The sequence below is a fragment of the Saccoglossus kowalevskii genome, chromosome 20 (genome assembly GCF_978046115.1).
Source record: "Saccoglossus kowalevskii chromosome 20, keSacKowa6.1, whole genome shotgun sequence".
Lineage (NCBI taxonomy): Eukaryota > Metazoa > Hemichordata > Enteropneusta > Harrimaniidae > Saccoglossus > Saccoglossus kowalevskii.
The window spans coordinates 21,214,322-21,229,311 of NC_140660.1; the positions used below are offsets into that span (position 1 = coordinate 21,214,322).

The following is a 14,990-nucleotide window of genomic DNA, read 5'->3' on the forward strand; positions in this document are numbered from 1 at the left end:
CTAGGAACCAAAAAATGTATTTAACCAAATCAACAAAATGCATATTTATTCAGGAATAACACGTTTTTCTAAAAAAAAATACTTGTTTTGCAGTGTGATTTTATTATGTTTTCTGGAGACTAAGACGAACATGGCCTAAAAATATGCGTCAGTCAAAGCTGCGAAATTATTGTAGGTTACCATGTGGTGCCAATATTAATTTCTGAGTTACTACTATGATATTACTCACAGCATAATCTTAAAAATAATTAAATATTCGGGTCCTGTACAATAAAAATTTATATGTGTCAATCATACTTGATTACATGAGAAAATCATCAGCCCACACTAATTGATTTTTCTCGGACGTTTTGCATGCAAAGTAACCTCCTCGTAGTTACATATTGCATTGATATTACGTCTCTATTTAAATCCATGATCGTAGAGAGAGTGGGAAATTAATAATTCGAAAGTCCGCATGCCGAAAGTACTTGCTGTCTGCAAGAGTCGCTGGGATCATCAACGCCGGCGACTAAAAATTCGACGGATTGCATTTTGGCAATTTTACCGGAATTTCTACTTACCAAATGTCTTTAATAAGGCCTTGTACTTTTTCGGAGAAAACTCGCAATATGCACAACACATTCTGTCATCATCTATCTCGAACTCGTCGCATTCATTAAATTTGAAGCATGCACCGCCTAAAACTTCTCTATTGCCCAGCCCAATTTTGTCGAGTAATCCCGCAGAATAATACCGAAAGCATTAGGAACCCGGAAGCACGCCCGATGAAAGAACAATTGGAAACAATTGTCGAAACACGCAAACTTTTTGTCACCACTTTTTTTTATTTTCTTTTGTTTTTCGTGTGTTTATTGTGGGGAAAAATGTGAGTTGACAGCCCGAGAAATATCCCATTTTTATAGACGCGTTGCATCTCCAAGACAAGTGAAAGTAGACCTTTTATTTATAAATTGTCGACCCTAAACACAGTACACGCGTATACGCGTAAATTAACTAAATAACACCCCCTTTACGCGTTGTTTTAACTTCAGCTTGAGTACCATATTTTTTTAAGAAAGCCCGCCCCACCTGGAAGAGTATCAACAATATTAAAAATTACATTCTACATCTGGAGTATTGGGAATTTTACTCAAATCTTCAAATGAATCTATAGAAATCCGTTACTGAGACATACATTGCAATCAATTGACTATGTTGTCCCACACAACGATAGAAATCACATAAGCTGATGTATTTTTTTCTCTTTAAACAATATTTAGTCTGTCTAGGTCCTCCTTAATTGTATACAACCTGGGAATATCGACAACGCAGATGACTTCATTAAAATGGTATTTATTAGGCTGGAGAGTTTATATAAAGCATGAATAACTAGTATGTTTTTATTAATTGTTAACTCAAACCTTTGACATAATACTTGTCCAGAAATTAATGAGGGGGTACTGTTGCAATAAAAACACATTTATTTGGCCCCATTAGATTTTGTAAATCAGTCAGATGCAAATAACATCAAATGTTATTATAAATTGTAATGTAACAAGATAATACTAAATCAGCAGTCATAATGTACAAAGATGAGTAATACTATGTAGTCAACTGTGTAATACAAAGTACTCAACTGTGTAATACGAAGTGCCAACTGTGTAATACGAAATACACAACTGTGTATTACGAAATACTGCTGACTCGTCACAACAAAAACAGAATAAATATTAGCATTTACTTCTACTGACCAAAAATCGGGAATTTTGTAAAAATGAAAGATGTAAAAACATTTTTCCAATCTTTTTGAACCTAGTAAAATACAATAATTACATTATACTCGTTTAATCTTTAACAGAATAAAACTGCATATATTTTTTGCAAATGTCGATTAATACCGACAGAAAATATGAAATTATTTTCATTTCGTTCAAAACTACAACAAAATTCATGAAAATGGGCAACATGTTTTCAAAATTTTTTGTGGGAAAATTATGGCACGCAAAATATTAACAATGAGCGTAGTGGATTGAAAATCATCGAATATATTCATTTTAGAGATTTAAAACGGTATATGTCAATTTTACAAATCTATCCATGAAAAAGACAATACATATAATTTAAATAAACCCAAAGGTTATACACCTGCATTAAAACTTGCTATATAGGATATAGGTAGCAATGCACAGGTTTCCAGCACAAAATATATAACGGAAATACCAAGTCATGTGTGGCATCGTGGGAAGCATGACCACAAATCAATGTGATTCTATGATGAAATTAGTACAAATTAAAACATAATGTGTACCATATCGTGTTAAATGTGTATATAGTTAAATGTACAACATATATAAACTGATTTTTTACACGAAATACGTGCATCATGGCGAGCACTATCTTTGTAACTCTTAGAACAATATAATATATTTCGAATTTCGTTCAAATGACATACTATAATATTTTTAATTTATTCATTTGGTAATGAAATCGATATAATTATTAGACATATTATTACTTTAAATTGAAAAATTGGCTTCGTTTCGATGGTAGCGAGACCACTCTCTGTCTCTCCCTGTTATATCCTCTAATGCATCGTTGCACAGTATTTTCTCGATAACATCCATATTTTACTCCATTCAGCTGGACATTGAATTTACATGAGTGAAATACCACAATAGAGCCGTTTAATCTCCATAAAGATACAACGGACCATGACGTAAATATTGCGAGGACAGTCATAGATAGTTCTCACTCCTCTTCCCCAAAACTGTCACAAGGCAAGACCCACAACTTGTTACTTTCTTGATTCTAATTATTTTGAAGAAATTTGCTAACATATCATAAGCTAAAAACAAATAGAAGCCGAAATTGTAAAACATTACCATATGTCATCATGAATCATCACACATAAGTTGAACCTATTTTAAAAGTTATTCAAGCACTCGGTGCAAACTAATGTCTACATTGACTCATAGATGACATTGTCAACAAAACCCTCCTGTGATTGGCTGTTATTTGTATCATGGTCGGCACCCTCAGCTGACTGGTAAATAGCACATTCTACAAATCCTTCATAATCGTCTGCCGTCTTCTCAGTGATGCGTGCGCCTCTATTTCCATCCTTCAGTGGGTTTGGTAGGAATAAAACGGCATCATCAACATTGGACTCCCCAGTGGACTGGTAAATGTCATTTTCTACAAAACCTTCTTGCTGATTGTTCCCTTCAGATTCTACCAATGACATTCTCCTAGGTGGTACTACAGGCACTTTGTTATCATCATCAACTGACTCGGCATCCACTGGTCTATCTGTTGGCATCGTGCGAGATCTCGCAGAATTTCGCTTTTCAACGAATGCATACATGTCAATTACTTGCGTGGTCGGAATTTCGTCACCAACACGACTTACTTCCATTGTGGTCGGACGTGGATTTACAGTAAAATCGACACTCAGTCTGATAGGAATCAGTTGTTCTATTTGAACATCATCGTATGCAGATACGCTTTCTACCTCAACATTACGATTTCGTGTCAGTCTTGTCTTGGGTTTATTCACACACGCATACATGTTAGCCAGCGTGGCTTCAGCTTCCATATTATTAATTTCTTCAATTCCAGGATCGCACTGTTTTTGAACACTAGTTGCAGGTTTCCCATCGTCTGTTACATTTATATCTCGAGAGAAAGGTTCAACAACAGCAATGGTAGGAGTGATATTTCTTTTGTAATTTTTGTCGATCACATCATAGTCAGCCATAGTCATACCTGGACTATGATCTGCATCTGCACATCCTTCTGTGACGTCAATGTTTCTGTGAGATGTACCATGGGTGTTTTCACCAACCTCGATCAGTTCATGGTCTCTGCTTGTTTTAATTCTGTAAAACGAAATGAAGTTATGTTTTAAAATAACTCTATTATTAACCAAGGTGTAATATATATCCCAATGCGATATTTTGGTCATACAACACCGATATGTATTTTGTTGTCATTTGGATCTTAGAATGATACAGTGATATTACCTCATTCGCCGACAAAGTATCACTGATATCAAAATTAATATGATTATTGTCATGGTAACAAATGCAGCAACGCCTATACCAATGTACATAGCCATGTTGGTATCTGTAAAAGATTGTCACAGTTATAGAACAATACGATCTGTTGTTTAAAATATCAGAAATCATTGTAGCGCAATAACCAATGCCTTTAAATGTGTACACTGTAACAAAACACCACATGTCATGAACATTATCGGAACAAGTAAATATATAAATGAATTGATCTACTTTACGCAATATATTAATTGCATGGACAATAAGTCAATATAATGTTTGTAAAATATATGAGAATGACCATCATTGTATCTCACTATATTTCACATAATATTTAAGTAACGTTAGAGAGGCACACATATATGGTGGAAAAAGACATTATGTTAGTTGCCTTGGCGTGAAAATGTCAGTTTTCCGATTCAATTTAAACTATAATTATTCATCAGATAAATTCATTGCAGTAGAGTAAATAACAATTTCAAAATCACCTTTTTTGCTTTGTTGTTTTCTATTTGGGTTCTGCATACGACCACTTGTAGACTCACTCGGGTTGGGAGTGATATCTTGACTGCCTGTAAATTCCATACTTGAAGTCTGAATATATTTGTAATGATGGGAAGTACCTATCGGGGCTTGAATTACGTTTTCACAAATTAATGGGATAACGAAAAAAAAATTAAATACATTTATCGATATGTATTAATTTCAATGAACAATGAACGAATAATCCTTATTTTTTCACTCACCAGTTGACTGCAATGTCGTGAGTGAATATTCGTTATGACTCGTAGAATGAGTTACATCAACTGTTCTGTCGAGAATTGTAGTGCTCACCGTAGATATAGCTACCATATATGATGTGGTTGTGATTTTAATAAAACATTTAAATAAAGTTAGTACTAGTATATCAGATACATACAAGTTAAATTTTCTCTGTCTTAAAAAATCATCAATTATGAACGTACGAATTATAACGTATGAATTATAACGTACGTTTAAAGTTTGAATGCAATCATTCAAGAGATATGTAACAGAAATACTTAAACAATATGTCTTCCGGTCATTCAAGAGATATGGAACAGAAATACTTAAATAATATGTCCTTCGATCATTTAAGAGATATGGAACAGAAATACTTAAACAATATGTCCTCCGGTCATTCAAGAGATATGGAACAGAAATACTTAAACAATATGTCCTACGATCATTAAAGAGATATGGAACAGAAATACTTAAATAATATGTTCTCCGATAATTTAAGAGATATGGAACAGAAATACTTAAATAATATGTTCTCCGATAATTTAAGAGATATGGAACAGAAATACTTAAACAATATGTCCTACGATCATTAAAGAGACATGGAACAGAAATACTTAAATAATATGTTCTCCGATAATTTAAGAGATATGGAACAGAAATACTTAAATAATATGTCCTCCGATAATTTAAGAGATATGGAACAGAAATACTTAAATAATATGTCCTCAAATCATTCAAGAGATATGGAACAGAAATACCAGTGGGCAATTTTTAAACCCATTTATAAATACATATTATACGTCCCACATCTCTTTGTATTTGTGTTTTAGCTGTTGTCACAAAACATCAACTTCATTGGACTCTGCCCGATTACATTAATAATACCTACTGCAAACCCATTAACAGTAAAATGTATTCAGCTACATAAATTAGTTGATTGGATTGCTTCAGTTAAGACCAAAAGAATTATAAATTGCACTTAATATTGTGATTACCACCTTCTGGGAATTAAAATAAAACTAACCTGTACATTGTGGTTCTATTCCAACAGACCATCTGCCGGAATCCAGACATTGTTTATATGGTGTACCACCAGCACTAGGATAGTAACCATCATTGCAATAATAGTATACAGTATTTGGATAGATATATGCAGTATTCGTATGGTAGGTATTTGGAAATGATGGTGGTACACCACAGGATACAGCTGGAAATAAACACAAGGTTTAGTCCTAACTACATTCATTACACACGTGGACTAAATTACCCGATAATGGGGTAAACAATTATATGAATAATAATTATATAAATCATTTTAATTTCTACCTGAGAATAACGTCATAAATGTAACATGGCTGTAAACATAAAGCAGATAGTGCGACATAGGGAATATGATTATACTGTGTGTAGGACGTAATTAATAATATGAGATTATTACGAGTATACCTCAAAGTATGCACGAAGACAGTACAGCTGGAGTATCGACCGACGCGCAGCGGCATACTGTCTGAGTGCATATTCTGAGGTTTTCTCATAATAACCGTATTATTATATATTTTTTTCCCAAGTATACACCATGGGAATGCCGAAATCCAAAATGTTTAGAACAGAATCAGTGAACTTCTCATTGTTAAATCTGGTGGCAGCCATGTTTATTATTAGAGGATGCTTACGCGCATAATAATAATTCCATTTGGAATTCGCATTTCCTAATATGGTAGGATGAAAATACCACTTAAATCCTGTAACGTATGGCGTTATGGTGACAGATGTATAATAATATATTTGTTTTTAGAAAATATAGCTGTGCTAATATAACCAACACATAAATAGTTCCGGCCAATTTAGTTATGACTGGTATTTTAAAATCCAGTTTATCATCTTTTGAAACGACAAGTACCACATCGAACAATCCCGTCACATAGTCCGTTAAGATACCATGAAACATATTTTTTTTATTTACTCAAGATAAAAGTTATTTTGGTTACTATTAATGTAATACTATTGCCCGCTTCAATTGAGTAAAAAACATGGATGGAATAATTCTTCTATCTAGTGTAATACTTTTAAGAGATTTAGTCGTGAAGGGTGGATATGCGAGATCTGTGTTCAGGGAATCTTAAGATTGAGCTACCGCAAAATCGCTCACTTGATATGACTGCTTGAGTCACGGCAAATAGGCCGTGTGGACATTATGCATGTTAGCACATTCTTATAGAGTCTTACCACTAATTAGATAGATGACAATGTTAGCGTTTGGATGAATTTCGCAAAAAAAAACAGGTTACAAATATTAAATTATTTGTTGAAACTACTTATGTATGATACAATTCAAAACATAGATTCTTGGAAAAGTAACAGTTTTGAAGTGTCTAATAGAGAGTTGCCCAGATCACCAGATCCACAGATCACCGATACTCAATAAACAAAGCTACACACACATTCAAGCCAAACAGCTCACGTAGTCGAAGTACGCCCTCATACATCGCATTTCAAATATAACGCTGTGAAAGAAAGCCCATTGGTTATTAACAACTATAAGATTTGAACGTAACGAACTCTGATAGGCTAATTGGTGGAATGTGACCTGTAGGTTTTTTTGCGAATTTGTATATGTTGTTGTTGCATCAGCCGACGGGAACTTAATGTAAATGTGCTTGTCACTCAAATCAAAAGAAATCGATATCATGCTAATTCAATTTGTAATTGGCATGTATGAACGCGAGTGTGGTTACCATTTTATTTCAAATTGAAACTTTTGACGTGAAACATTTGACTAAAACCTTTGACACTCATCTACCAAAATGATGTTGCATATCAACTGGAGTACAGTATATATGATAATACTGTTGTTTGACGATGTTGATGTTCATTTAAACATAATTGACTTTTCATAGAGTTCAGAGTATTTAAGTATTTAATAGCATTGCCGGAAACAATGAGGTTTCATAATTTTATATCAGAGTTTTAGATAACTGTATGTCTATATCAGGATGAACTAAGTAATGTGCACATATGACACGTTACACAAACATGATAATAAAATATATTGTAAACCCCACATAAAAATAAAATAAACTCAAAATATAAAATAAGTGGGTTAAGTACACTTATTCACAGAGTCGATTGTTTTGTCAGGTGTATCTTAACTATGCATATATATACTAAATGTATATGTCCTCATGACATGTTATAACACTTACTCCATTCAATATATAATCAGTTGTACATCTATATTTATCATCTCACCTGTACATGTAGGTACACTACTATTCCACTGTCCATCATCTTGACATGTTATAACACTTACTCCATTCAATATATAACCAGTTGTACATCTAAATGTAATGCTATATTTATCATCTCACCTGTACATGCAGGTACACTACTATTCCACTGTCCATCATCTTGACATGTTATAACACTTACTCCATTCAATATATAACCAGTTGTACATCAAGATGTAATGCTATATTTATCATCTCACCTGTACATGTAGGTACACTAATATTCTACTGTCCATCATCTTGACATGTTATAACACTTACTCCATTCAATATATAACCAGTTGTACATCTAAATGTAATGCTATATTTATCATCTCACCTGTACATGCAGGTACACTACTATTCCACTGTCCATCATCTTGACATGTTATAACACTTACTCCATTCAATATATAACCAGTTGTACATCTAGATGTAATGCTATATTTATCATCTCACCTGTACATGTAGGTACACTAATATTCTACTGTCCATCATCTTGACATGTTATAACACTTACTCCATTCAATATATAACCAGTTGTACATCTAAATGTAATGCTATATTTACCATCTCACCTGTACATGTAGGTACACCACTATTCCACTGTCCATCATCTTGACATGTTATAACACTTACTCCATTCAATATATAACCAGTTGTACATCTAAATGTAATGCTATATTTACCATCTCACCTGTACATGTTGGTACACTACTATTCCACATTCCATTACCTTGACATGTTATCACACTTGCCCCATTCAATACATAACCAGTTTCACATCTAAATTCAACGGTGTCACCAGGATTGAAATGATCAAGAAGTGTAGATGGTGTCGTATGCACATGGGAATACACTGGCTGTGGTTTACTGCACTGAGGTAGAGCTGTGGAAAATACACATTAATATTACCAGAATGAATAAATGTCGTTGAATTACATTACTTCAAAATGTATGTAAATATATTTGTTGAAGAGGTGCCCTGACTAGTATGGAATGCTAACATTTTGGTAATTTCATGGCACCATAAATGTAAAATCACGCACGTTACCCCGTTTTACACACGTCAATATAATTAGGTGACCAAGTATATTTACTGTGAATGATGGCAGATAGAATACACTGCATAAATGAACACATTACTTATTGGATGCCTTGATTAATTCAAAGCAATTTATTATCGCTGATCTTGTCATGTAATTTCAATTCTACAAACAATCAATGCACATCTTTATTCCAATTATTTAGTCTACATTGTATAAATATGCTTGCATGCATGGCAAATAGTTGTATCCATTCATTTTGAATATATCCAAAATAATTGTATTGTTAAGCAGTATCAAGTATCGCTATTCCGGTTTGTTGCATGTCTTGTGGTCCAACCCATCATAGCATAATATTTTTTTGTGAAATAATCCATTTATCTAGCTGGGTGTAATGTGGTGGCAAGGAAAATGAATTCGCTCCGCACCTCGTGTTCTTCGCAAATACTGATATAATACTATGATCGACAGGCTCGCGGGTCAAAACTTCAGTTCAATTCAATGCTGTTGTCAAGTCAAACAGAAATTAAATTGTATTTAATCTGACAGCCATTCACTAAATGTTACAGCAGGTCAGTTATTTGGCGGTGCTTTAATTAATAAGTTTTATTCCCAACAGAATATGCGTTACTTGTTACAGAGAAACTTTGAATATCGAATAATAAATATTCAAAAACATTTACCGGAAATTTACATAAATTTGATAGCCATCTTTGTTTTGAGATTATCGGTTGTGTGATATTTCCGAAATCAAAAGAACCCATCTTTATATGCATTCCTTATAATAATACAAAACAATAAGGTTAAAATGATTTACCTTGATATGTCAATGCAAATCCAAAATCTATGTTCATATCTGAATTGGAATAAAATTGTAACCATAATATATTTCCAGTACTGTACACTGTCATGCTGTTCCATGTAATCTTTGGTGCCGTTACGTCATCGCCATTTCTTATATCCAGGTGATCACCAGTAATTATCTTATACATCAATATACTAAGCTGAATTATATGGTTGTCTTCAACTGTAATCGTCCATATACAATTCTGGTCACGTGGATACTTGTCAGGAAAGTTTGGGGAATACATATAACCACTGTCACTAGTGTACTGTCCTCCACATGCACCGATAGTAGCTGTAACATAATTGACGTTGACATATATGTAATATTACAATAATTTTCAGGCATCAATTATTCAAAATTAAATTCAAACAATTCACATTCATAGCTCATACCAAAACAAAGAAGATAGATTTTAATTTGAAACGAAACAATGTGCTATGACTTAAAATCAAGTAATGCAAAAAAACATATTTCGAATAATTTGAATAACCAGAGTTACAATTGTGAAGATGATAATTAAAGATAATCTACACATTTGTTGAACATTTGCTACATTATTAACATATCTTGCATTAAATAGCAATACCATTATATTTTCTACACATTTGTGAACAAAAATCTTAAAGAATTTTGGACTTGACTAAGGAGTACCCGCTGAAGACAGTCAGCACATTTTTTTCATATTAATCATTATGAAAATTTAATTCATTTTCATTGGTCTTCTACATTCAAAAATAAAAAAAAACTTACTGTCATAGACATCTAATTGGTAATCACCACCACATCCTTGTATGTAAGGTTCAATACTAGTATCTCCACTGCATTGTAGGGTACCATAGGATGCATATTCGTTGATCATCTCTCCAGGCACAGCTTCACCGTATTGCTGGTAATCAGTGTCGTGATCACCACAGTAACATTCATCTTCACTGGCAAGTACTGCTATTGGTTTAGAGTTGCCTCTACATGTCTGGATGCATCCTTGAATTGTAGTTATAGAATTGTCATAATTGTAAATATTTGATGATGATGGGAATGTTCTGTTTAAATTTGGTCCTTCTTTGTAACGACCTAGAAAACCTGGAACTAAAATATAATTGTATGTGATTGTATGTTGTTTTAGCGATATATGCGGTTAAATTTATTAATACATATACCGTTACCTCACTCGTTGAATGGCAGTTGAACTATAAATTGAGATTTGCCTGTGTTGAGATGTAAACACACATTCATTTATATATATTTCTATGTTGCAAAAATGAGGTTGTCGATCGATACTGAAACACTTCCATAAAAGAGAAATATGTAGTTTTGAGCAGATGTTGAACTGTCCTGTTATTTTAGCTCCCATGTTATAATAGTGGTATTTTTTAAATATGGACTCCAAAAATCAAAAACTGACAACGTGGCATATAGAGCACAACTATGAATCCAGAGATAAAGTTAAGATTTCGCAACTTTGCCAGTGTTAATTACTAAAAGCGAAGTCCACGGGATGACGTTTAGACGATTTTATTCTCAAATGTTGATATTCTAGTTATATGACCATTCAAACTTATTCTTATTTACAAATTGAATTCATATCTTTAGTACTTTGCAAGATATCAGCAATAGTTTAACATTCGTTAGTTTAAAAAAATTACCTCGATGACCGTAATCAACCTGTCAAATATTTGCGTATTCCTTAACAATAAGAAGTACGCTTTCTGAAGTACATGTACCGGTGATACCAATGTGTGACATTATTCGAGGCAATATTGATATTTTTTCTCTTACAATGCCAGTATTTTCCGCGTCATGCTTGATGATGGTCTACTTTGATGAAGTGACAGATGACAATTTCGACATTAAAAAATAGGAATTCAAGTTAAAAATCAAATTATTTTTGTTGCTGACGTTCGAACCGCGTCTTTCACAAATTATGTGAGATCTGACAGTGAAAAAAATATTACCTATTAGAAAAAATTGAGTAGCGCGTATTACGCCACCGCGTACTATAAGGTATCAATGACGTCACGCTTCGGTGTAAATACGCAAATAAGAATGTCAAACATGGCTGTTACAGGATGAGCAAAAATATTACGCTGCAATGTCCTATTAAGTTATACGTGAATAACTTTCAACTCGTCAAAATATCTCACAGTGATATATAATATTAATACCCCTTCTGTTGTGGGTATGAGTAGACTGGTAACCGTTTATTTTGTTCATGAATACTGGAGGACAAAAAGACAATATTTAATATTTTTATTTGATAATTCCTTGAAAGATGGGAAGATTTTTAATTAATACAATATAACATTGGCATAAAAACAGCCACGAGATATATGTTTTGATTTTTAGCTCCACTGTTACCAACTCGTAAATGTGATTTTCAATTTCCTACTCAACATACAATCAATTTATGATACTCAGAATATATAATATACTCGTGACATAAATCATACCATCAGAACAATTATAAAAGCCACACGTTTCTGATTGTGACATATTAAGTCCGATTCTAGTCATCCTCACTCAATTACAAATTATTATTATTGTTTTCTCCGTGGATTTTTTGAGAACTGGAAGTAGTGAAACCTATAGACACAAATACATATGACATTGAGTTCAAGCAATCTTGAATCAAATCGTGTAAAATATCCCATACAGTCCAGAAGGGTTCATTTAAATTTTAAACTACTCACAATAGCAGGTAACTCCAGCTTGATTATCTTGACAATTATTACACGAGCCAGTACTAGATATTGTACAGTCATTAAGTGACGTGTCTGATACGTCACAACTGATATCACATACACTCACTGGTAGATTACTGACACCATATTCACTGTTACTCCACGTCCACATTACATCAACAAAACCTAGAATCAAACAAACATTAAATTGCTGATTGAGAATAAAACAAAATTTATTTGTACATGAGTATGAAATAAATTTTACAATATATAAAATAACAGTATCTGTTTATCAATATGTCTAAAAATAAAGCGTATAACAAATATTCAGTTTATCATATTACCTAATTGTTTACATACAACCCGTGCTTCAATCAAATCCCATTTCTCTGCATTCATTGCACATACCAATCCCCATTCACCATTGTCTCTTCTTATCTCTACTCTTCCTTCAAATGGCGTGTGACCTCCTAATAGTCTTACATCAACTGAAACATGGTGATTATTATATAAATATTTATAACACAGGAGTGGAGTTGTGGCATGGAAGAATAATATATATCTGTTTTTTAAAGACCCACGCTTAGTGTAACTAGAACACACCCTATCGTAGTCTATTAAACAAAAGTCGTATGGGTCCAAAACACAAAACAAATGACGACAAAATATCCAACCCAGGCGAGGTCGTAGCTGTATGCTGTATGTTTTGCTATAAGCCATGTTTAATTATAGTTTTGAAACCATCAAGCTCGTAGTGCACACGGGGTCATAATCCACCACCAGTGAAAACCAAAACAGAGAACTGAAAAAAAACAGATCATTTTAAACATAGCCTGTGCTTTCGGTCCTTGGGGTTATTGGTAACATTAATCGCTCGTATTGTTAAACAGAGACACGTCTCTTCAACTGCACCCATTGTATGTGTTGTGCCTCCATTTATGCTATCGATTTTGTGTTGCGAATTTAAAAAAAACCTATAAAGTATACCTGCAAATATCAAAGTTAATAGTATGTGGGGCACGATCACAACACGTGAATTGTTATGGAATCTACACTTTGTTCAAAAGCTTGGCGTTTGCCCTCAACTCAGTCATAATTTGAAATGTATGCTCAAGTTAAGTCAGTGTCTGTGTCGACATATTATTGTCTATTGTCCATCTCGTTCAGTTTTACAAAATTCCATTGTTATCTGAGATTCTGGGATCGAACAGATAGGCGACATTAAAAGTAGTTCACATGACATGTGATCTCATTCGGGGGATAAGGGCGTAGTTACACAGCGCGAGTGTTCGTACGTGAAAGAGTGTACGGTGCGTTTTTTTTTAATTTGGAATTGTAAATAATTCGTGTCAATAAAAGTGAAATAATGGAATGTGGAGACCACTCCTCGTTGTATTTTCATTGATATACTTAAATGCGGACGTAAGAGAACGGTGAAAAACTGAACTAATTTACACCGTGTAGTTCGGCGGGGATAAATACGGTGACTAAAAAAAATCTCAGCACAACATAGTTATTACTGTCACAATGTTTTAGTTTTAACAGCGATACTGCGTTTAGAAATAGTGCAACAATAATTCATCAAACATTTTTACTTCCTCGTGTAGATTCACGTTCGCGAAATCCTCAACAAATTGATAAATACTGACACGATTGTAACATACAAAGAATACATAGTATTACCTTGTGCATGTACTACAGATATACATACATATATGATGGTTAATAACAGTGAATACACACGTAATATCGTCATAATCATTACACTGTACAGTACTGAAGTCACACCAAGGTATTATAACCACAGTTCGTATTGACTCTACAGTGTGACATATCAACAATAGAAAATGGATTAGTGCTATTAATATGTTAATATACATTATCTTTGTCATGTCTTGCCTTGTTGGCAGGGTTTCAAGGTTACGGGGTAGACCGTACGTCATCTCTATGACTCCCGGCGTCGGGTAAACACATACTTATCGTGTTGTATGTTTGTCTTAACTTTCTCACATATCTTTGACATTTAAAATGTTCCTTTCCTACGTCGAAGCTGATCAGAACGATACAATATTTATAAGAAAGTATACATTTATTTATTTATTTATTTATTTTGGAAGAAAATAATTTCTCATTATTGATATTTGTCTACTGACGTGTCACACAACGCTGTACTATAGACATTGTTATATAGAATTGCACCGTCATCGACCGTGAGATACTGTACAATGTTGGAATTAGTGTATGTCATTACAGACAATATTATGTAAATGTTATTATTATATTTTAACTATGGTCGTTTGAAGAATGACAAAATGAAAAAAAATGTACGATTCAACACGGATATAAATAACAAT

At 33.4% G+C, this 14,990-nt stretch overlaps 1 protein-coding gene across 2 annotated transcripts; it reads right to left on the minus strand.

The window, feature by feature from the left end:
- Nucleotides 1-1,445: 1,445 nt before the first annotated feature.
- Nucleotides 1,446-14,453, minus strand: LOC146730124 (uncharacterized). Of its 2 annotated transcripts, none has more exons than XM_085494745.1 (11): nt 14,320-14,453; nt 12,981-13,124; nt 12,646-12,822; nt 10,709-11,044; nt 9,929-10,249; nt 8,802-8,954; nt 5,824-6,006; nt 4,784-4,882; nt 4,526-4,669; nt 4,005-4,107; nt 1,446-3,860 (listed from the first exon to the last, which is right to left on the minus strand). In XM_085494745.1, the coding sequence occupies exons 1-11, from the start codon at nt 14,396-14,398 to the stop codon at nt 2,942-2,944; spliced, it is 2,658 nt and encodes an 885-aa protein (XP_085350871.1). In that variant the 5' UTR covers nt 14,399-14,453; the 3' UTR covers nt 1,446-2,941. The 2 variants fall into 2 exon arrangements, with proteins under 2 accessions (XP_085350871.1, XP_085350870.1); XM_085494744.1 differs by having other exon boundaries at nt 8,763-8,954.
- Between the last annotated feature and the right edge of the window lie 537 nt (nt 14,454-14,990).